The sequence below is a fragment of the Plectropomus leopardus genome, chromosome 19 (assembly GCF_008729295.1).
Source record: "Plectropomus leopardus isolate mb chromosome 19, YSFRI_Pleo_2.0, whole genome shotgun sequence".
Lineage (NCBI taxonomy): Eukaryota > Metazoa > Chordata > Actinopteri > Perciformes > Serranidae > Plectropomus > Plectropomus leopardus.
This window is the reverse complement of record NC_056481.1, coordinates 1,975,143-1,999,190: the sequence shown is the minus strand read 5'-3', so window position 1 is coordinate 1,999,190 and position 24,048 is coordinate 1,975,143. Positions and strand designations below refer to the sequence as shown.

General features: G+C 40.3%; 2 protein-coding genes across 3 annotated transcripts; one reads left to right on the top strand and one right to left on the bottom strand.

Moving 5' to 3' along the window:
* Nucleotides 1-1,293: 1,293 nt before the first annotated feature.
* asah2 (N-acylsphingosine amidohydrolase 2) lies at nucleotides 1,294-11,836 on the top strand. The gene is made up of 20 exons (XM_042507838.1): nucleotides 1,294-1,449; nucleotides 2,420-2,508; nucleotides 4,118-4,261; nucleotides 4,801-4,977; nucleotides 5,419-5,546; nucleotides 5,994-6,071; nucleotides 6,184-6,304; nucleotides 6,868-6,992; nucleotides 7,081-7,168; nucleotides 7,472-7,576; nucleotides 7,910-7,991; nucleotides 8,080-8,195; nucleotides 8,315-8,409; nucleotides 9,348-9,387; nucleotides 9,476-9,574; nucleotides 9,687-9,782; nucleotides 10,360-10,509; nucleotides 10,706-10,762; nucleotides 10,895-10,983; nucleotides 11,576-11,836. The coding sequence occupies exons 1-20, from the start codon at nucleotides 1,320-1,322 to the stop codon at nucleotides 11,772-11,774; spliced, it is 2,208 nt and encodes a 735-aa protein (XP_042363772.1). The 5' UTR covers nucleotides 1,294-1,319; the 3' UTR covers nucleotides 11,775-11,836.
* LOC121958734 (protein FAM13C-like) lies at nucleotides 11,817-23,809 on the bottom strand. 2 transcript variants are annotated; one of them, XM_042507840.1, is made up of 12 exons: nucleotides 23,553-23,809; nucleotides 20,908-21,229; nucleotides 19,340-19,481; nucleotides 18,719-18,800; nucleotides 18,118-18,181; nucleotides 17,907-18,027; nucleotides 17,529-17,612; nucleotides 16,886-16,981; nucleotides 16,477-16,688; nucleotides 15,707-15,808; nucleotides 14,914-15,033; nucleotides 11,817-11,854 (listed from the first exon to the last, which is right to left on the bottom strand). In XM_042507840.1, the coding sequence occupies exons 1-11, from the start codon at nucleotides 23,764-23,766 to the stop codon at nucleotides 14,919-14,921; spliced, it is 1,554 nt and encodes a 517-aa protein (XP_042363774.1). In that variant the 5' UTR covers nucleotides 23,767-23,809; the 3' UTR covers nucleotides 11,817-11,854; nucleotides 14,914-14,918. The 2 variants fall into 2 exon arrangements, with proteins under 2 accessions (XP_042363774.1, XP_042363773.1); XM_042507839.1 differs by lacking the exon at nucleotides 11,817-11,854 and having other exon boundaries at nucleotides 14,776-15,033.
* Between the last annotated feature and the right edge of the window lie 239 nt (nucleotides 23,810-24,048).

Sequence of the window (24,048 nt, the reverse complement as noted above, 5' to 3'; positions counted from 1 at the left end):
CCCTTTAAGAACTGGGATCATCAGCAGTTTCCTTGAGCTGCATTCAGATGAGTAAACTGGTTTGATTTCCTTTGAAAAACATGAGGAAAAAGGCAGGGAACAACTTGGAAATGTCCCACCAATTGCAAGAAATTAGTAAAGTTGACAAGAAAATTACTTGAAAATGTGTTTTTTAAATAGGGCAAAATCAAAAAAAAAAAAAAATTAAAAACATAAATTATTAAAAATGTCAGGAAAACTATATTCATAATTCTAATAATGATATATTTAAAATAATGTTTTTAAAAAAACATTTATCTATATTTTTTAGATACTATATATACTTTTTTCCCCTCTTGTTTATTTTTGTTTTTTAACTGATATATATTTGTTTATCTATTTAATTATTTTTACATTTCTTGATGTTTATGGAGAATGTTACCTTAACTTTTAGACCTTCTGAAAATTAAAAGAAAACTTGCCATTGAAAATGTTACGAAAATGTTGCATTGGTTGCATTATAACATTCTTAGAACGTTTTTAGAACCCAAAATTGCTAGCTGGGTACTGTCCTTGTCCCCGTATACAAGTGCTGGAGGAGAACCCGTTTATTGATGAAGTATGTCCGGCAGTGCCACGGTAGGTGCTGATATGCCCCCTTACAGCAAGTCGCTGCTGGAGCTTTTAATGGTTGACATATTACGTCACAAGTTAGCAAACAAGGCAAACGAGTGCTTAAAATTACAAAACAAATTTTGAAATAAGCTATTATGATATTAACTTACTTTCTCTAAGTTTAAAAAAAATGATAATTGCCTAAATCTACTAATTTCTTGCAATTCTTGGAGCTTTTCTTACCAAGTCGTGCATTGCCTCTTCCTCATGTTTTTGAAAGAAATTGCATCAACTTGCTCAGAGCTCAAAAGTTTAAATACTTGTGAAAGGCGTCTGAAAGCAGCAAGAAAAGTGACGTCGCTCCCGGTTTCAAAGGGTAACAAAAACACAAACCTTGCTTTACACTTTCAGGTGTGAAAAGGCTCTTGGACACTTTTTTAAAAAAAAAATGATTTAAGAACTTGGGAGTTACTAGCTGATGGTTTCTACAGTCTGTAAAGGATTTTACATTTAAACTTCACAAAGGATTTTTGAACAGCTGGTGCAACCAAAACTCGGGTTTACTCATTTCTCTTTCATACTCTGGATCATTTTGGGTTCTAAACGGGACATCCCAACATGAACCTATAGTTTGGTCACATTACTCAGGAGACTCTATTAAAAGAATAAATCTGAAATGACTTCAAAACTCACCCAGTGTTTTCCCTCCAGCGCTGACGGGCAGAATGGCCGGCAGGAAGACGGCGTGTTGCGGTCTTTCTGCTCTGGAGGTCACGCTGGGCGTCCTGTTCATCATCATGACGGCTGTGAGCGTGACGCTGATCGCACTGATGGCTACCTGGAAAACAGAAACAGGTGAGCACAATCACATTGGAGCACCAAACGTGGATTAATCCGCCACTGCAAATAGACCCCAAACATTCTACTATTTCTCCCTGTTTGATTGGGGAAGAAATATAATGGCCAACTGATTTAGGAATAAACTGAGCCTTTAAAAAAGGAACCATATATTTGTGGGGTTTTTTTTTTTGAGATTTAAGCCAAGATTCCCACTCGACCAGACTCTAACCAAAGTCCAGCAGTGAAGGTGCTGCACTTGTTAGTGCTCCTCTAATATCAATAGCAGTAGCAGACAGGGTGGCAGGGTACATCGGAGCTACAGAGCACCATTTGTGGCTTGGTAATGAAGCAGTGTATATATATATATATATATATATATATATATATATATACATTTTTAGCCTGCAAAATGATGCTCGTAGCCCACACAAAGGATTTATTTCACCACAGCAGAAGACGGCATATTTGTAATGTTCACCAACACTCATCGCGCCTGTTTTTGTAAACACCAGCATATTGACGATGTATCAGGATTTTGAAGGATTACCCCGTTTCATAAGAAAAGTTTTCATGCACGTGTTTTTGTAACTCAGCTCCATGGGGCAAGAGGGAACATGGAAATGAAGGGTAGAGTTAAAAAATCTGATATAAGTTTTAGCCAAATCATCTCAGGAAGTAATGTAACCACTAGATGGCACCAAAGTCAACTTTGAGTGATTCAACAAAAAATAAAATAAAAGAAGTCAGGTTTGTTGTTTACAAACAAACTTATACTACAAAACATTTGACAAAAAAAGTCAGCATCAACTAAACATTGACTGTGATGGGTTTTGTTTTTGCAACAAGTTTCAAGTCACTGGAGTTGGATTTTCATAAAAAGTAAAGGAAATTACTCTAAAAACTGACAATAATTTGGTGAATTAGAGCAGCAGTATAGTCCTTTAAAAATAACAGTTACCATTCTCTGTTGCATCGTCAGGTCCAGATCCAGTCACTCCAGAACCTCAGCACAAACCGTACCTGATCGGAGTGGGCCGAGCCGACTGCACAGGGCCTCCAGCCGATATCCCTCTGGTCAGTAACAACACACACACACACACACACACACACACACACACACACACACACACACACACACACACACACACACACACACCTGCTGTCAACATAGACGACTACCAGGTGTCCACATAAACTGTAAGACCTCCAGGTCTCCATTCATGTTGTGATGGTAATTATTCCCAAGTATCCACTTAGACGATGGCGACCTCGAAGTGTCCACATAGACGGTAAGAACTTCAAGATGTCCATGTAGAATTGTTAATGACTTACAGGTGTCCAAATAGACTATCATGACTCACAGGTGTCCACTTAGATGGGTAACAACTTTCAGGTATTCACATATATGGTAGCAACTACCAAGTGTCTTCACTAAGAGGCACCATCATCCAGGTGTCCACGGAGAGATCGTAACAACTCCAAGGTGTCTTTTTGGACAACAGTGACTTCCAAATGCCCACATAGGCTGTAATGACTCCCGGGTATCCAGATGTCCACTTAGATTGGACTCTCTCCTGGTTGTCCAATTAAGCCAGAATGTAGTGTTTAGCAGCAAAAACAACTTAAAATGCGTAATTGTCATGACTTTTTGCTGGACTTGCTTCAAAATTTTAGATTATTGCGCTCCAGTGTCCTCCTTTGTACCCTGGTCCAACACATGGTTCCAAGAGACTCTCAAATTTGGACCTATCTAGTCCTGAATCTCAGCACCAAATCAGACAAATTTTACATCCCAAAAGCTAACCTGATCTTCAAGTTATGTGTGGGACTAACCTGAAACATATTTAGTTCTGTGGTACCAGAAACTCAAACTCAAACGGAGAGTTTCCCATATTCTCTGTATCTCAATGCAAAGTTTTTGGAGACTCTGAATCACTTGTTTGCAGATGATGTGGTTCTGTTGGTTATGTCAGACCTTGACCTCCAGCACACACTGTCTAGTCTGAAGCAGTCAGGATAAAAGATAAACACACAAAAGATAAGTGCGCTTTACTGTCTTCTATCCATATACAGTGCAGTACAGCACCTACAGGAAGTAACTGTGTTTCCTGGGTCATGGTGCAAAACTAAAGAATGAACTAAAGGTGCAAACGACAGGAGAAGACAACAAAAAGGTACAGGGACAAACATATAGATGAATCATGGAACAGCTACTGACGGTGTTTAATGCCACGTATTAGCAGGCGCAGGGCACACAGTACAGTTCAACACTTCAGCAAAGTCTGTCCTCAAGGTATCTGGAAGCCTGGTTAGTACGGAAGCTGCACCAGGCCAAAAGGCAGGTGAGCGGTTAATGACGTTTGCCCAAACACACACACACACACACACACACACACACACAGGTCAGTTCAATAACAGGTAATGGTACTGTGTAGGAGCATGTAGGAGACATAGTCGTGGAGCCGGAGAGTACAGAACCAGGTAAGCACGCAGTCCCGGCAGACGAACCAGAGGGACATTAATCATCATCTCATTACAGTGTAATGTCCTGGGAGTCCTGGCATTCATGTGGATGCCACCTGACACACTCCACCCACCCAAACACTGTTGCAGACCAGATACATGGCAAAGGCACTCCCCGATTAGTGCATGAATATAATTATGTGTGTGTATGTGTGTTCAGATGGGTTATGCAAAGCCTCAGCAGACAGCTGCAGGCATACACACTCGCCTGTACAGCCGAGCCTTCATCATCGACGACGGGAGGCGGAGAGTCGTGTTCGTCACTGCAGACGTAGGGATGATATCACAGAGGCTACGCCTGGAGGTGAACACACACACACACACACACACACACAAACACACAAAGTACACATAGGTAATAGAAGATGTATTTAGATAATTTACTTAAGTAAAAGTATTTCAGAGAACAAAAATACTCAATTACAGGTAGAAGTCTAGCATGCATACTAGTTACGTAGTTATGTAAGTAGCAAACTTTGTTTTTAGGTTTACTTCTTTCGGCTTAGGCAACAAGAGCGATTGGTTAGGTTTCAAAAAATACATAATGATTTGGCTTAAAATAAGTTTGTTACTTATGTAATGTAATATAACATGACACATCTCTAGTATGTGCCACATACATAGTTATTACTTTAGATTTTATACAGGACACAAACAGCCGGGCCCCCAAGCGTAAGTCCAGAGTTTGTTAGACCCATTCATCTTCACTCCCGCCCGCCCTATGTAGACTTTCTTGCTTGTTTTAAAGCCATAACTGCACGGAGCGTCAACAAATGGTGTCAAAAAACAAAACAAAATAAGATTAAAGAATGTATGTAAATAAAAACGTGTGTTTGCATGCAGGTTCTGCAAGCGCTGAAAGTGAAATACGGGGATCTGTACCGTCAGGATAATGTGGTCCTGAGTGGGACTCACACTCACTGTGGACTGGCCGGATACTTCCAGTACACGCTGTTTATGATCAGCAGTAAAGGTTACATGAAGGCGTCCATCGAGCCGCTGGTCAATGGCATTGTCAAGGTGTGTATGTGTGTGTGTGTGTGTGTGTGTGTGTGTGTGTGTGTGTGTGTGTGTGATTTAACTGATTAGTTGCAGAGACTAAATAAAACACTGAACTTTAACAGAAGATAGACATGGCCAGGTGAACCGTGCATATCTCTTTAAGTAAAACTACCATCAGTATATAAACACAGCCTTATGTACTCTTAAATTGTATTTCAGTATAATTATTGTTTCCAGAATATAGACATATCCATGACATAAAAATCTATTTTTGAATGTAAAACTTTGTTTCCAGTATATAGACAAAGCCTGATGTAATGTACTAACAATTTAAATCTTTTTTCCAAAACACAGACATAATCCAACATAACATTTAACTTCTGAAAGAACGAACTTGTTACCCAAAGAACAGACATAACCTGATGTACTATGTGTTAATGAGTCATACCTTGTTTCCAGAGTATAGACATAGCCCACAGTAACATGAGGCCAGGCAGGATTTACAGGAGCCAAGGAGAGCTGGACGACAGCAGCATCAACAGAAGTCCTCACTCCTACCTGAACAACCCAGAGGAAGAGAGACACAGGTACAGAGAGACACAGACAGAGAGGGACAGAGAAAAGGTGGTAAACTGCTCATTTTATAGATACAATGAACAAATATTTAGATGCAACGCATTTGTTTTTGCTCCCATTTTGGTCACAAATTTGTTAAAATCTGTGTTAGTAAGCACTTTTCTAAGAAAATCCATCCACCTGATAGGTGTGACTGATTAAACAGCATCATTACAACACAGGTAAGCACTGGAATGATCACCATAAAGACACTCTAAAATGTGCAATATGATCAACAACACAATGCCACACCTGTGTGCTCATTAACACGGATTTTAACAAATTTGTGCAGAAGATTTGAGAGACATAATTCTAAAAAGTGCTTGAAAAATGCATTCAATCTTTAACTGAAACCTGTGGAAAGAAAAAAAAATCCTTTATTTTTCCTTTATTGCTTAATGTTGTTATTCATGCTTCAGGTATAAGTGGAACACAGATAAACAGGTGTTGGTGTTGAAGTTCACAGACCTGGACGGAGACGGTATCGGTATGCTGAGGTAAAAACACACAGCACCTTCCCGTCATAATAATACTAACAAAACAATATCACAGTGATTAAATGTAAAGACTCTGGTCTGACTTTCAATATGACTCTGTCCCTCCTCACAGCTGGTTCGCTGTTCATGCCGTCAGCATGAACTACACCAACCAAATGGTGAGCAGCGACAACATGGGCTACGCCTCCTACCTGATGGAGCAGGACAAAAACCCTGGAGAGCTACCTGGAAAGGTATTAAACATTGGGTGCCAGAGGGAATAAAAAAGCATCAAAATAGAGCTTGTTTATATAAAAAAAAAGGCAGTGGAGGATCTCTAGCATCCCCAACAGAGGTCCTAGATAGGATCCTATTGTCCTACCTAGGACAAATTCTAGTAATGTCCCAAAAGCCAGTAAGTGTCCTGAATTTCTTGAATCTTTGAAACATCCTAAAAATCTTTAAAAAACATCCTAAAAGTCTGGAAATATCAGAAACGCGCTAAAATTCTAGAAATGTCCGAAAAACCTATAAAAATAGTATATGTAATATATATTTCCTGAAACCCTAAGAAATGTGATGAAGTCTTAGAAATGTCTTAAAATCCTAGAAATGTGCTGAAATCCTTGAAATATCCTTATTCCAAGAAATGTCCTAAAATCCTAAAACTATAGGTATGTATGTATTGGGGATGAGGTAATCTGAGACACAAAATGCAGGTCCAATCTCCATTTTTTTTTATTTTTTAAACTAAACCTAAAAAGTACGACAGACTATGTGTGTGTGTGTGTGTGTGTGTGTGTGTGTGCGCTTTCAGGGAGGCTTTGTTGCTGGTTTCTCTTCAAGTAACCTCGGCGATGTGAGTCCGAACACCAGAGGACCTCACTGTATGAACACCGGACTACCCCGGGCCTACCTCAACCGCTCCTGCCCTGTAGGAGGGGGGAGAAAGCACACACACTCACACACACACACACACACACACACACTCAATACAATAATACAGTAAACAGGAACCGTATGTCTTTCAGACTATGATGTGTAAAGCGTTTGGACCTTCGGACGACATGTTCGACAGCACGAAGATCATCGGACACAAAATCTACAGTAAGGCCAAGGTATCTGTCTGTGTGATTAATAATTAGTAGTATTACTTAATTTTAATAAAAGTGTATGAATGTAATCGATGAAAAGTTCTCACAAAACACTTGTTTTAACTACACTGTGGGGACATCAAGCGTGTCACACAGTGCTTCGCGGGGACTTGCATGCCTAATAAGGACAAAAACCCATGTCCCCACAGGGTACACTTGTTACTCTAAGGTGAGGACATGGCTTTTAGAAAGTGTTGAATTAAAGGTCAATTTTGTGTTTTCACAACTGATGAAATGTGTGAATGTGTGTGTTGCTGCCCCCTGCAGGAGCTGTATGCTAACACAGTTGAAGAGGTGACTGGCTTCCTTCACTCAGCCCATCAGTGGGTCAACATGACGAATGTTACAGTTCAGATCGACGACACACATACGGTCAGCAACAACGAAAACATATTACAGACAACAGGTTAAAGCCATGCTCCCATACTCAATATCAATTTGTATATGTGTCACATGTCCAAAGACAGCCTATTAAGACAGTGAACTGCTGATTTTGGTGGTTAAAGGTCAAGGTCATTGTGACTTTGCTTCCACCTCATTGGAGTGAATGCAATTGGAAAAAAACACCTTGAGGGATTTCTTTCAAAATTGTCACAAACATCCACTTGGACTCATGAATGAAATCATTAGATTTTGGTTGTCAATTAATTTAACCTTAATGAATTTCAGTGCATCAATATTTGCGTATATGTCTCTGTGTATCAGGTCAGCACATGTAAACCAGCTCTGGGTCACAGTTTTGCAGCAGGAACAACAGATGGAGGAGGAGACCTCAACTTCACTCAAGGTGATTCTACGGTCTCTCCAAAATGATTCTGTCATTTTGCTGTTATCGGTTTGAACCCCTATAAACCCGACGGTCTCTCTCTGTGAAGGCGCTGTGGAGGGCGACCCATTCTGGGACGGGATCAGAGACGCTCTCCTGGGTGAGCCATCCAATCAGACACAGGAGTGTCATCATCCCAAACCAATCCTGTTCAACACGGGAGAGGTGAGGACAAGCCCTTAAACAGACACAACCAGTCTGCGATGGTTGAAAATGATGTTAAGGTAGTGGTGTGTTACTGTTTGTGAACGCACAGCTGTTATGTGTTTTGTGTGTGTGTGTAGATGAACTGGCCTCTACCGTGGCATCCTCAGATCATCGATGTTCAGATCATCACCATCGGCTCTGTGGCTGTTGTAGCTGTTCCTGGAGAGATGACGTAATGTTTTATTAGTACTTATGAAATAACACAATGCAAATGATAATACATGTGAAATATGAAATATGAAAGGAAAATACACAAATCAAGTAATAATATACAATACTACTAACGAAAATATATAATACTATTGATAATATTTACACTACAGATGAGAATGTATAATACGAACAATAATACAGGACACAACTAATGAAAATACATAAGATAATTAATATATACCACTACTAATAAAAATATATGAAATGTTCTATTGCATAACATCCGTAACAGTGTCCCCTACACTACAGCAAAAACACACACTGATGGAAAATCAGGTCATTGGCAGTGAAAGAGTTAAAAAAAAAGAAAAAGAAACAATGGGTTAAACTGCTGCTGACTGATGACATGTTGTGGACTGATCTAGCAGCAGCAGTTTGACATGCAGCATAATGCAGTGTATGTAGTACTGGAGGAGCGAAACCATGGCAACACGGGTGAAACCAAAGCACTTTATGCTTATTATTATCAGTTCTATTTATCAGCCAAAATTTTATTATTATTATCAGCATATGACACAAGTCCAATTATCAGGCTGATAATTATCGTGCATCCTTATTGAAAATACATAGTAGCCTATTATGAATGACAATATATAATACCACTAATAAAAAATATTTGTGTGTTGTGAAGTGTGTAAACTTTGTCAGTCCTTCCCATATTTTAAGAACCGCTTATCCGATCTACTTTATACTTGGCGGGTGTTTGCTGGGGACTAAAAGATGTGCAGTGTAGTATGGTTTGGGTTGCATATTTCATTGTGCTTTAGGGGCCTTCTGTACATTATTTTGGGGGTACAGTGAGTTGGAATAGCAATAGCCTAAATCTCCAGATTTTTCATATCCTGACCTCATGATAAATGTATCCTCACTTTGTTTCTTTGCTCTGCACACTAACAGCACCATGTCGGGGAGGAGGTTAAGAGAAGCTGTCAAACAGGTGAGACACAATGTGGACATATACATAAGTAATGCATCACACCTGCAACATGTCATGTGATGGTACCGTGTTTGTGTGTGTGAGACAGGAGCTCGAATCAGAGGGGGCATTCAGGGATTCGGTGGTGGTGATCGCAGGCCTGAGTAACGTGTACACTCACTATATCACCACCTTTGAAGAGTACCAGGTACGTGGCAGCTGAGACTCATAGGCACTGTAGTGTCCACCATACTCACAGAAATATAAAGTAAATTAACTACACTGACGGTTCATCATGAACTGAGAGCTGTGTTTTTCAGGTGCAGCGGTATGAAGGAGCCTCCACCATCTACGGTCCACACACGCTCAGTGCCTACCTGCTCAAATACCGAGACCTCGCCAGAGCCATCGCACAGGTGAGACTGACAGGTTACACCTTTAATGAAAAGCACTGAGACAGTATTCTTATGCTGGATTTCAATTGTTATTGATTGCTGTAATTTGTGAAAAAAATAATCTTCTCTGCCTCATAGTTTGGTCAGATCTGAACACAGACATTAAACTTTGTTTATTTTTTTTATTTAATGACGCTTTCACTTTGGGACGATCTCAAATGTCTGTTGTATATTCGAATAAACATCCATAAATCTACTCAGAAGCAGTAAAGTGGGTCAGGGTAGGCAAGGTGGTTAGTGCCTACCCGATCATATATTAATAGTATTTGCAAATTGCAGTGGTACTCCGTGGTCGCAAAATGTGACTAAATCGTCACGGTCTTGAGCTCTGCAAAGGCATCTGTGTATTTTTGTGGGAGAGCTAGAGAACCATTTGATGTTTGGGATATAGTCATTTTATATATTGCACGTGGAACAAGCCACAATTCATGGAGTATATTTGATATATATTGCCCACCCATAAACCTTTTGGAAAAAGTTAGTGTAGAGACGTAAATTAACAAATATTAGGTGAAAATAATAACTTTTCTGCTTTCAGGACAGAGTGTCAGATCTGCCGGGAGGACCACAGCCTCCCTTCTTTGAGAAGAATCTCTTTAATCTGCTGCCTGATGCACCTGTTGATAAAAAACCAGAGAACAGCAGCTTCGGAGACGTCTTGCAGCAGGTCTACCCCGTCTACAGACAGGTAGGACATTCAGTCTCCCTCTGTGGCGACCCCCAGGGCTCAGTACCAGGCCCAGTTAATTTAACTCTGAAGATGCTGCTGCCCTTTGGTCACTTTCCTTTTTTAGTTTGAACTATATTGGTTTTCTACCACCGTTTTGCTGACGACACCCTGTTGTTTTTATATGAACGTAACTAAGTATTTTAATGTTTTTCAGGGTGATGTGGTCTCTGTCACGTTTGTAGCAGGGAACCCCAGACATTCTGGAGACATTGTAAGACCAGAAACTTCTTTATCTTTTTTATTTAGTTTTGTATTTGTTTCATTATTCCTCTGTCTCTCTGCAGTTTTGTTATTTTGTTTCTTGCTTTCTGTCTAACCACCTCTGTATTGTTGTCCCTTACAGAGAGATAAAACTTTTGTTACAGTGGAGATTTATGACAACCGAACAAACACCTGGGAGGTTGTCCATACTGATGCATCATGGGAGACCAGGTAATTTACATAGACCAGGTAGCGTTAAGCATAGACATTTATATACACATAGATGCCACATTGCTCACTGAATTGTGCGTTGATATCGCCGCCATATTGGTGTGCAGGACAATTCTTTTCCAAGGGTTTTGGCTCCCATCCCAATTTGTTTTGTACATATTTGCGAATAGTATCTAGAAACATGCCTCCTAACTTTTATTAAAGGGGAATACCAGTCAAGGTGGCTTTTGGCGTACGCCAAAAGCCTAAAGGGGAATACCAGTCTAAAGGGGAATACCAGTCAAGGTGGCTTTTGGCGTACGCCAAAAGCCACCTTGACTGGCCGAAAACACTGACAGAACAGTGCTATTTGAAGAGTTTGGAGTGAGAATGGGCTGGGACTAATGCAGACAAATGGCGGTAACATTAGGATCTCCGTAGACGAGAAGCTGTTCCCTATGTAGATAAACAGCTCAATCTAAAGTAACAAAAACACAGCAATTCTTATTTTTAGGTGAATATACACTTAAGTAAACATACTTGTTATATTATATGACACTAACCTTTAACTCCAGTTGTATTTGAGAACTTTATAGGACGTCTCTCTCTGCAGGTTTCACTGGCTAAAGGGTTCGAATCAGCAGAGCAACTCTACCATCGAGTGGCACATTCCCCCGTCGGCCCCCAGCGGCTCCTACAGGATCAAACACTTCGGACACTACAAACAGTGGAAAGGCCTTCGACCCGTCATCACGCCATACGAAGGCACGTCAGACATCTTCAGAGTCGCCGCCAGCTTTTACTATCAGTGAGATTCCTGCAAGGTCCCAGCTCCTGAACATCGCCTCTCAGAAAGCCTCCGAACTTTCTGGAACAAGTCTGTTTTCAGGACCTGAAACAAAACACACTTACAAGCTCATAATACGGATAACACACCAGGAAACTGCAAAAATAAAACAAATATCATGCCTCATGAGTCACAGTGCATGAATTCATTCATTACGGTCAAATATTTTACACTAAAACCAGTCAAATTTAAATATACTGAGTGTAAATACATAAGTATTCTACCAATAAAATGACAAAATTGTGTTGATAGCAAAAATATTTATTTTAATCTCATCTGTATAGAAATTTGTCAAGCAGACCAGAACAGCACAACAACAGGGAACGTTTTTAATCATCACAGCATGAGTTCAGGCATGATTATAATATCAACACTGACGTGAAACTAAAGTTCAACAATTCAGGGCACAAAACCTTCATATGGTTTCACCTCAGTTGCAAAGATTTTGCGAGTCACTGACGTCAGGGATACACAAAAAATTTCATCTCACATATTTCCAGGTGTGCGCTCTCTGGTGGCCAAACTCAACTCCATCTACTTGACATCAGGTTTCTCAAGTTTTCTCAATTTGTTGTGATAAAAATGCAGTTTTTTTTTCTTGTCAGAGAGGATATCGTGGTGGAAGGTGAGTGTAAAAAGTTTAGGATTTAATTTGGATTTATAGTGGACTGTAAAGGATTAAACATAGGCTTTGATTTAAAGGTGAGCGTCAGATTTCACCTCCGCAACATGAGACGCATGTGTTTAATATTCCGCACAGTAACAGTAATACAATAATACGAATGGCGTCTTCACTCTGAACTAGGATCGCAGCGATATTACGGTTTCAAGGATATTGTGGTTTGAAATTTGACGGTTATCATACTACGTACATTTGCTTTTGTACGGTAAGTAAATATTGAATCTTTGAAAAGTTATGAAAAAGTACTGAAATTTTGTCCACGACAAAGTGAGGGAACCTTTTTGTAAATGACAATAGTAATTATGTGATACCGTGATGCTGCAGTATTTTCGGAGATGTTTATCGTATCCTTAAAGTCTCATACTGTTGCAACCTGACCTTAACAAACTCCCATCACAAACATGTCGGGAAAACACAAGCAGCCAATCGCAGATCTTGCAGTCTGTCAACCCTGGAAGCCCCGATGACACATCAGCTACATCGTAGCCCGTGATGTGACCTCGTGAATTTCGTACAAAGTTCACAGACACCAGCGCTGATCTCTAAAAGCGGACCATATTGCATATTAAACATATGACTTTGGATAAAAATACTCTCCCTTTTTCGACATAAAGTGCTATGATATAAATACAGATGCATCCATCTCATGTCGTTGTTTTCCATAATATTGTGACATACAAAATACCAACGATAATTTGTTCATTGCCTCTTTGTCCCATTCATAAATAAACTCTCATCTTCATGCTGCAAAACCCCGGTGACAGATTAAAGTGCTCTCAGATCGACACACACACACATTTAGTCCCATATAAAAAAAAACTTTTTGGTCCAGTAACTCAAACAAGATGGAGGAAACACATATTCGAAGTTAATTTTAACGTCTTCATCCTTGCAGACTGGAATAACTGCAGCTGTACAAAATTCAGATTTGAGGATGCAGGTAAATTGATACACACCGTAGGATGCTGGTATACAAGTTTCCACTGGTGCATCAGCATACGGATATCTTTTTGTACTTTATAAAACTTTTCTGGAGTATTTACAGGTTTTACAGTTTGAAGAGGAAGTAGTCAGAGTTCTGTTATTGTTCAAAATATGCAAAAATACTAAAAAAGACTGAGCTTCGACTGATATGTCAGCAGCTTTATAAAATGAAGGCAAAACATATCCATTTGAATGTTAGCAGGCTACCTTAACATGCTAAATGTTGTGCTAACATGCTAATGTTAGGTTCGGTTCCATTGCTGCATTCAAATGGGCTTGTGTTCACGAGAAAAGCCGATATGAACGCCCTCTCTTGTGGTAACCACCATATTATGGTATGTTAGCTACGTTCTGAAAAATACAGCTGAGTTAAGTCAAGTTGTGCCTAGCCTAATGTTAGCATAACACTTATAGCATAGCAGTGTCAAGTTGTGGCTAAGCTAATAACGGACTGAAACATTTCGCAGGTAAACATCATATATGCTGTTGAGGTAACATGTCCACACAACATTAACATTAGTCCAATGTTAGAGTGTTACCATTAAACATTTTGTACGTTACGTTTTAAGCATGTTCATAGCATTAATGTACCATGCTACCATAACATTAGCAGAGACATAGCCACTGGAAACAGCTAGTTCCAGGCCTTATGCTAAGCTAAACTAAACAGCTGCTGACTCTACTTTCATATTTGCCGTATGTATTCCTTGATGGACGTCACAAACGATAAAGTACCGGCTCCTAAACCTTTTGAAAATCACTAAATAATGAAATAAAAGACGGTCAGGCTACAACCAACTGGCTGATATTATTAGGTTTGGAGCTTCGCAGCTAACATAGCTGAAATATTTTTAACCCTTTGAAACCTAAGCAAATTGTCTTGATTTCTTTCAAAACCATGAAAAGAAGGCTATGAGCAACTTCAGTAGCAAGAAAATTGTAAAAAATGCAAGAAAATTCCCTGAATTAGCAAAAATAATAAATGTGAATAGTTTTTCGGGTGATCAAATTTTAAATATGTTATTAGAATAACAATAAATTTGGTTTTCTTGATATTTTTCCCCAAGTTCTTTGATAATTTTTTATTGAAACGTTTTCTATTTCCCTTTTAGCAAAGCTGTAGGCCATTTTCTTGTCACCTTGTAATATATATATATTTTTTTGCAATTTGCGGGACATTTTATGCCAAGTTGCTGTTAGCCTTTTTTCCATGTTTTTGAAAGAAATCCCGTTTCAAAGCTTTAAATACTTGTGAAAAGCATCAGAAAAGTGATGTTGACCAAGGTTTTAAAGGGTTAAATAATGTTAAGGAAAACGCTTGATCTCAGCTCAAACACTTCTTCTTCTCTAAACAAGAACATATAAAAGCCCCATTTTCCTCTCAGATAATCACTGGAATAGTTTTGGGGTGTTTTCGGGAGCTTCAGTTTTGTCTCACATGGTTTAAGGGACTTCCTGTTTGCTGAGGAGGACTTCCAGCAGACGCAGTTTTGCCTTGAGCTGTTTGTATTCCTGGTATTCCTCCTTTATTGGAGTACGATCCTCTTTTTGGCAGATTCTGTTGGTAAAACATAACAGTATCAGTAAAACCTTAAAGAAAGTAATACAACAAAATGATTGTATATATAACTGTATCATTTAAATAAACATAGAAAAAAGCAACGGGCTCAGTAGAGATCCTTGTGGCACTCCAGAGAAGCTTTTTGACAATACCACATCAACCACAAACTGCCCTTGGTGTATTTTCTACAAAACTAACAAACTATTTAACAACATCCCTAATTTCATATCTTTGAAATAAAATGTTATGAAAAATGTATCAATGTTTTTTTCTGAAGTCTTAAAAAGAATAAAGTAAGGCTGAGGCAGCAGAACCTTTGAATGTCAACTCAACATGTCTGATTATGAAATAATCATTTGTAACACATTATAAGTTATAAGTTGGCTTATTCATCAGGGAGCTCTGCAGTTTCAGATTTTACACCAAAAAATCTGATCATTTAAAATATGAGTCAGATGAATATTTAATATAAGCAGTAAATAAATTAGAACATATATATATATATAATATAAATTATTATTACAAACGGGCTCCACCTTGGGTAGATTTTAAGACAATTTAAGCAGATTGCACTGATATTACCTCTTTATTTTTACTTAACTTTAAATGCTGGTGCCCAAATCACCTAAATCTGCCCCTGCACAGGTTGAGGTCTTGGTTCATCTCTCACCTTCCGGTCTGACGGTAAAACTCGTCCTCGAACTCTCTCAGAACTTTACGCCTGGTCTTCTTCTCTGCCCTCGTTTCCCGCAGACACTCCAGCAGCTGAGACCTGGTTTGGTGGGAGGACAGAGCCATGTTGCACTTAAAGTTTCCAACCATGTCTGTAAAAACATGTCCAAGCGGATGTTTGTGCCAAATTTGGAGATGTTTCCTCGAGATATGGTGGTCACAAGAATGTGACATAAGCAAAGTTACAGTGACCTTGACCTTTGAACTGTGACCGTCAAATTCTAACAAATCAAAAGATATTCCCATGTGACTTTTTAGATTTTATGATCACGAGAAATTTACTGATGCAAGGTCACGGTGACCCTAGACCACCAAATTCTAATCAGTTTATCGTTTAGCTCAAATGCATGTTTGTGCCAAATTTGAAGAAATTCCTTCGACATTTTCGTGTGGTGATATTTTATTCACCAGAAAGTGACAAATGCAATTTCACAGTAACCCATGGCCCCTTAATTCTTGTCAGTTCATAATTGAGTTCACATGGACATTTGTGCCAAATTTGAATTTTTTTCTAAAAGGCAATCTTGAGATATCACATTGACGAAAGGTCATATTGAACTTGACAACCAAATTTGAATCAGTTCATCGATGTAATTCCCTCAATGCGTTCTCGAGATATCATGAGACAGAGATGGACGGATGGACAACTTGAAGACATGATGCCTCCGGCCACGTTTATCGCCTGCGAGGACGCACAGAGACACAGACCTGGATGCTTCGTGCAGGTTGGCCATGGTGAGAGCAGGTTTTTGATGGACGGCCTTCACCTCATCTAATGGGGACACGAAGGCTGGGTCGCTGTCTCGGTCGCTGTCCTCCTCGCCAGACACAGGTCGTGCCGCTCTATGAAGCGGCGGGACGGGAGGTTCATCGAGTGTTGTGGAGCTCGTGGAGTCTTCATCAGAGCCGTCCTCCTCCTCCTGAGAGACAGAGGAACGACAGAAACCTCTGCGGTCACAGCGATGAACAAAAGAAAACTAAACATAGGAACAAAAACAAGATCTTTTCTAATCCAGAACATAAAGTGATACATAACCGAGCCCAAAAACAAAACCACAAAAATAATGTGAGTGTGTGTGTGTGTGTGTGTGTGTGCGTGCGTGTGTGTGTTTCTCACTATAGTGGGGATCGTCGGGCTGGCACACAGTAAACGTTTAATCATCTGGTATCGGTCGTACAGAGGCTTCACCAGGTTCTTCTCCTGTTTCGCTCCCTGAGAGACAGTGAGACAGACAGACAGGGGACAACTGATTAAAGGGATAGTTCACTTAAAACACAGCTCCCACACTAGGAGCTCCAGGCTACAAAAAGGCTAAAATCATAAGGCCAGTGACTCTTTTCAAAACAACTTGGCACGTTTGGGCTTCAGGACACTTGGAGTACTTTGGACAAGCAGTATGGAGACATTTTTTGGTTTTATTTTGTTTGTATGTTTTTTTATGTTTGAACCCTGGTCACTATTTACTTCAGTTGTTTGGGAGATGAGTGCAACGCCTTAATGGGGACTCAGTGTTTTGTGGACTATAAACTTCACCTGACTTTCCATGGGCATGAGGGTGAGTCGGTAATCACTGAATTTTCCTTTTTGGGTGAACTATCCCTTATAAAGCTATAGAGTTACCATAAAGTGCCTCTTGCAGAAACACAATATTATTTTCATGACTACTTTTTTATGTTTATTTGTGTATTTCTGTTACGATATGATTTCTTGCACCATCCTCTAGATTGCGCTGTAACTGTACGTGAACAGCTGGACTCACTGGTCGGCCGTGCAGACTCTCGAAGTAGAGCAGACATTTCTGTAGAGTGATCTTCTCCAGCACCATCTGAGCCTGAGTCATCTCCTGCACACACAGAGGGGGAACAAAACGGAGCAAAAACAAAAGAAGAGTTTGGTGAGGAAGCGTTAGCTTGTTCTGCCTTTCAGTGCACGTCAGTGTTGATGTTACGACCTGTGTTGGGAAGATTAAGTGTGAAATGTGATAGCTTACAATTTACTAGTTACCCTGTTAAAAAGTTACGCTCATGCACACACACACGCGCTGCAGAGACGTCCGTCATAACAACGCCAAATAAAAAAACGGGGAGTCAGACGGAGCAGAAAATGCACGGGGTTTAGTGAGCATGCATTCAGTGACCTTCATGTTCTCCGGCAGACCCAGAGCTTGTCTCTTCTCCTTCAGCCGTCTAAACAGAGACTCCACCGTCTCCTCCAGAGTGGGTTTGTGGTCCGGGGCCCCCTGCTGGCCGGAGACGTACCTGCAGGACAGATTGACGCTGACTGATGGATCTGACCTGAGGACCACGCTGTGTCCATGTGCAGTCAGTGTGTTGCCGTTTTGCTGTTACCTGCAGGTGTTCTCTGCTCCGTCCGTCTCCTTCGACTCAAACACAGACTGTCTGAGTCTCATCTCTGCAGAGGACACACACAAAACACACTCAAAATGTCTTCTTTACTACCCATTATGCATGTACATTTACTACATTCCCATTTCCATTATTCATTTTGCATTTATTGTTTACTGTCTACAACAAATCTACTTAATTTTATCTGATATATGTCATATTTCATCTATATTTTATCATATATTATATGTATTAATGTTATGTATTAATTTTTTTAACATGTTCTTTTAATGTATTTTTGGTGATATATTTCATTATTTGTATTATTATATTGTTAGTTTTCTATTTTTTATGTTGTTATGAAATTGGAATTATAAAATAATAATTCTATAAAATAAAAATACAAAATATATTAAAAAAATTTTATAATAATTAAACAAAGACAAATTTAATATGTTTTACAAATTAGTTGGGGCCCAGGATTTAATTTTTCTTAATCGGAGACCTCTTTAAAAAAAATGGAGGTTTTAATCAGCAAACGCTGAAGGCCAAATAGTTTAAATCTGTCAACAGAGACATGAACACATCAGGCTGATAGTTTTACCTTTGAGCTGTTTGCGAGCCTTCGCCAGTTCCCCCATCACTCTGATCATCTCTGGGTTGGAATATTTATCGTTGTGGGACGGCTGAGAAACAAAGAAACACACCATTAACATTTTCTCCACAGAACAGGACGAAAAACCTTTTTAAAATCATGAACGTAATGATTTTAAAACACTTGAAGGAACAAATTCAGTCAGTTCAGAACACTAAATATTAAACAACTGAACTGATAGTTTAACTGAATGTTGAACATGCAGATGGATATTTTCATTTAAAATTTAACCGTTTTTAAACTTAACTTTAATTTTTGGTTACTTTAAAAGAAAAAAAAACTTCTTTAGAAAAATCACCAAAATTACATTTATCACAGCTAGAAACTTTTCTTGCAACTATTGTTGGATTTTTAAATTTCCAGCATTCCTTGAACACATCATTTGTTATTATACAGGTTTGTACATACATACATTCATACATTTTCAAAAACTTTCAGGGTACATTTTGTTTTCTAAATCGTTTCCAGGCCTGGAAATTGCCATTTGCAAACTTCATGACTCTTCCAGGTTTTTAATGACCGTACGAACCCTGTCTGTCGTAACTGTGCTCTGCAGTCAGCTGCTTGTACCTTGTAGTTCATCTCCTGCTCAAACTGATCCTCAAACCTGCGGACCCTCTTCTTCAGCATCTGGATCTGTCTGGTGAGGAACGCGATGGAGGAGGGACACTCCGGGTCCTCCGAGCCCTCGGCCCGGTCCCGACCCCGACACCTGGACACAAACAGGGACAGACAGTTTAGAAGCACACGTGCAGAATTATATTTCAATTATCTTGACGTGATGATCAAAAAAGAAGAAGGAGGAGGAGGATGGGTTTTACAGGACATACTCAACTTATGGCCCGCACCCCCAACAGAGGTCCTAGCTAAGCCCTTAAAGTCCTAAAATCCTTGAAACATCCCTAAATCCTAGAAATGTTTTTAAATCCCTGAAATGTCCAAAAATCTTTGAAATATCCTAAAATCCGAAAAACCTCATAAAACCCTAAAAATGTCCTAAAATCTTAAAAACATCCTAAATCCTGGAAATGTCCTAAAATCTTAAAAACATCCTAAATCCTGGAAATGTCCTAAAATCGCTGAAACATCCTTAAAATCCAAGAAAATATTCTGTAATTCTAGAAATGTCCTAATAAACTAAAAATCCCCGAAAACGCTAGAAATTTCCTAAAATCCCAGAAACATCCTAAAAATCCCCTAAAATCCCAGAGGAGTCCTAAGATCCTAGAAACGTCCGAAAATACTAGAAAAAACCCATCCCAAAATCCTGATAATGTCCTGAAATCTTGAGAACATCTAAAAAATCCCCAAAATGTCTGTGAATCTTAAAATATTGTAGAATCCTAAAAATGTCCCTTAATCCTAAAAATGTCCTAAAATCCTGGAAACATCTTAAAAACCCAAAAATGTCCTTAAATCCTACAGACATATGGTCTGCTGTGACTGGCCCCTGGCCTCCTGTGTGGCCCTCGTGTTGAGTGTCCCTGCTGTAGGACGTATTAATGCAGCAGACAGACAGACGGACGGACGGAGCTGCACTCTGACGGGATTTTATTTAAAATACTTTAATACCCAGAAATCACGTAAGAGGATGTTTGAGCAGCTGATCTGAGACCAGTCGTTGGATTTCCATGAAAACAGAAATCTGTCGTCCGTCACTCAAAACCAGGAACACGATAGCTTTAGAGCAACATGAAAAACATGTCTGAGAAAATGGAGTTTTACTCAACCGCCAACGTCCTCTTAGTGACCAAAAAACATAACGGCCAAAAGTATGTGGACAGTTTAACATCCGTGCCAACTGAACACGTCAATAAAATAAGAATAAAAACACATTTTTCGAGATTTAATCCATAAAATCTGATCCTGAGTCAGACAACTAAACATGGGACTGCTCAGGGTGGACAGACAGGTGGACAGGTGAGACAGACAGGTAGAAAGGTGAGACAGACAGGTAGACAGGTGAGACAGACAGGTAGACAGGTGAGACAGACAGACAGGTGAGACGAACAGGAAGGTGAGACGGACAGACAGGTGAGACAGACAGACAGGTGAGACGAACAGGAAGGTGAGACAGACAGACAGGTGAGACGGACAGACAGGTGAGACAGACAGACAGACAGACAGGTGAGACTGACTGTATGTACTGCTGGCTGCAGGGCGGCGACGGCGCCGTGTCGGGGTCGGAGTTGAACCTCAGGCTGTGGCTGAGGCTGGAGCAGCGGGGGGAGGGCAGCGGGCTGGGGCCGCCCGCCAGGAGCTGCAGGAGAGCTCCGCCTCCTCCCTCTCCTCCCCCTCCCCCCTCGCCTCCAGGGCTGCTCCTCTGCGGGGAGTAGGGGGAGTGGTGAGGGCTGGGGGGCGGGACTGCGTCGGGGGTCAGGGGCTGCTGGCCGGGGTGGATGGAGGCAAACGGCTGGTGTCTGGGAGACTGCGGAGGCCGGGTCAGGACCGTCAGCGGCTCTGAGGAGACGCACAAACACGTGTGATCGCGTTTAAGGAACCTTCAAGTTCTGTAAACATCTATCAACAACTTTAATTCTTCTCCTGAAACATGTCGTACAGAATCATCTTAAGGGTCCTGAGAAACCCCTTAATGACCTCGAAAGTCCGAAATGATCATTAGAACCAAATAAAGGATCTCTGCAGCACCCTCAGTGATCACTAGAACCACCTCATGGATCTGTAGAAGCACCATAAAAACCTCCGAATGGACTAGATCCAACTAAAGAATCTCTAGAACGTCCTCCGTGAACGCTAGAACCACCTTTAAACAAAAAACTACATGATTAATCTGCATCGTTTCATCATCGTCATTAAAAATCTAAATTTTCTTTTTTTTCTTGAGCTTCAGTGAATGCAACATTTGTAAAACATATATGCATGAAACGGGGCTCTGTTTCAGGGATTTATTATTTTGGTATTGATTCTTTGAAAATTGGAATGAGATTTATTGATTATTGTTTTTATTATTATTGATATAATTTTATTATTATTATATTTAGAAACTAAACATATGGACACATGCATGAGATGCAGTCATGTTTATATGATTTGTTATTCTACTCTGCACAGAGCGATTAAAATTTGATCACAAAAAAACAACAAAAAAATAAATGTGATGAGGGAGACGTGCGTATGAGTCGAGCAGATTCGGTCAGTGTCAGAGTGTTTTACTTCTGCATGCGGCGCTATAAATAGCAGCAGAACACACACAGACACGGAGCGAGGCTGCTGGCGTGCTGGTGGCGTGCTGGTGGCGTGCTGGTGGCGTGCTGGTGGCGTGCCATGCAGAATGAGCAGACTCACCACAAACACGGATGAATATGTCTGAACCATATGGACGGCAGTCAGTGTTTTTAGCGTGTAGCGTGATGAGATCATGTCAGTCTGTGCACCAGCGTCTGATTACACGTAACCTGTTCGTGTCACGGAAAATCTGTTTGTCGATTAAAATAAACTTAAATTCAGGAGCAACACAAATGCAAACAATTCTTCTTTAAAGGGAAATTTCATTAAAGGGATGAGTTTAAATATGTCAGTGGGAGCATTTATTGGTCTGGTGCAGCCCAGTGCATTGTGGTAGTTGTAGGTTTTTTACGTCTTCAGCAAAAGCGTCCTTTTTCTCTGTTTTTTCTGACCGTGCAGCACCAATTTCAAAAGTTTTTACGTCTCTCTGCTGCAGGGACGGGCCAGGTTTATGTGAGGAGTCTCTCTATGTTGGAGAATTCAAAAACTGTTTTCACATGCAGGAGTACTCCCGAAAACCTGGAATCAGACGCTGATGTGACTGAGTGGAGGGGTCACCAAACCAGAGATACTTAACTTACTTGGGGGGCACTTTTTCAAAAGTCGCAGCAGCCCCAAACATGTTTCTAGGAATTTAGGGGGTTTCTAGGATTTTTTGACACTTCTCAAATTTTAGGATGTTTTTAAGATTTTGAGACGTTTCTTAGAGTTTCAGGACTTTTCTAGGTTTTAAGAATGTTTCTGGGACTTAAGGGCGTTTCTCAGATTTCTCAATTTATCTAGAATTTTAGGTAATTTCTTTAAGACCTCTAGGATTTTAAGTCCTTTCTTAGATGTAAGGACTTCTTAAGACTTTTAGGACGCTTCTAGAATTTTAGGACATTGCTCAGATTTTAGGATGTTTCTAGGATTTTAAAAAAAATTCAAGGATTTTAAGACCTTTCTAGGATTTAAGATGTTTCTACAATTTTAGGACATTTCTGAGATTTCCTAAATTGAATAACGTTTCTCAGGTTTTAGGCTATTTCTAGAATTGTAGAACATTTCTAGGATTTTAAGACCTTGATATGATTTTAGGACAGTTTTAGGATTTTAAGACATTTTAAAGATTTTAATACATTTTAAGGATTTTAATACATTTTAAGGCCTTTTCCAGGATTTGAGATGTTTCTATGATTTTAGGACATTTCCAGGATTTCAGGATGTGTCTAGAATTTTAAAAGATTTCTTTTCAAACATTGGGGTCTCAGCTGGGACCTCGGTCTGGGGGTTTGGGGGATCCTCCGCTCTAACTTTATTGATCCATAAGCTTTATTTTGATGCTGTTTTACTCACTCTGGCAGCTAATGAATACTGATGAAATACAAAAACGTTCCCAGTGTGAATCACTTTATTTTTATTGTGAATTAGAAAATGACTGGCAGGTCATCCACCACCTTTTTGGGGCCAGATTTGGCCCACGGGCCGTAAGTTGAGGGTCACTGCCCTACGTTATTGGACAGACAGGTGTGTGGACAGAAATACAGGTGCTACTTACCTGGGGGGCTGTTTTCGTCAGCAGGGACGCTGTGGCAGAGAGCCAGCGTCTTCCCTTCCTTCCCTCCGAGCTCCACCGACCCGCAGGGGCTCTTCTGCTCCTTGCTGCCCAGGGCAGGGGGGCTCTCCTCAGGGGACGGACCCAGAGAGGGGCCCCCCTCCACCTCCAGCGCCTGGAGCTTCAGCAGAGAACTCTGCAGGCAGAAGCAGAACATGCCAGACACACTGACCCAGAGATTAACCGGGTCCCAGGAGGAAGCTGTGATACAGGAGGCAGTGCAGTTACTGTAGGGCAGTTAGGTGATGCTTCAGATCACCGATTCCAGATATTAGCCAGATCCCAGTCTCTGAAACACCACATGTGAGACTCGCTGAATAGCCAGTTTGCTTAGATGGATATTAAAAGAGGAGGCTTGCTGTTAAGGAAGTTGTCCGTCCCCAAAATCCAAAATATGTGATGATTAACCACCTTTCCATGAATTAGTCAGGTATCACCC

Bases quoted from the DNA above. Each gene is read 5' to 3' on its own strand.
- asah2 (XM_042507838.1), top strand. From the start codon at position 1,320: ATGGCCGGCAGGAAGACGGCGTGTTGCGGTCTTTCTGCTCTGGAGGTC. The intron at 9,575-9,686 runs GTACGTGGCAGC...TGTGTTTTTCAG, and splicing joins CCACCTTTGAAGAGTACCAG to GTGCAGCGGTATGAAGGAGC. The intron at 10,984-11,575 runs GTAATTTACATA...CTCTCTCTGCAG, and splicing joins GATGCATCATGGGAGACCAG to GTTTCACTGGCTAAAGGGTT.
- LOC121958734 (XM_042507840.1), bottom strand. From the start codon at position 23,766: ATGTTCTGCTTCTGCCTGCAGAGTTCTCTGCTGAAGCTCCAGGCGCTG. The intron at 21,230-23,552 runs GTAAGTAGCACC...GCGTCTCCTCAG, and splicing joins TGACGAAAACAGCCCCCCAG to AGCCGCTGACGGTCCTGACC. The intron at 18,801-19,339 runs GTACAAGCAGCT...TTTGTTTCTCAG, and splicing joins AGCAGGAGATGAACTACAAG to CCGTCCCACAACGATAAATA.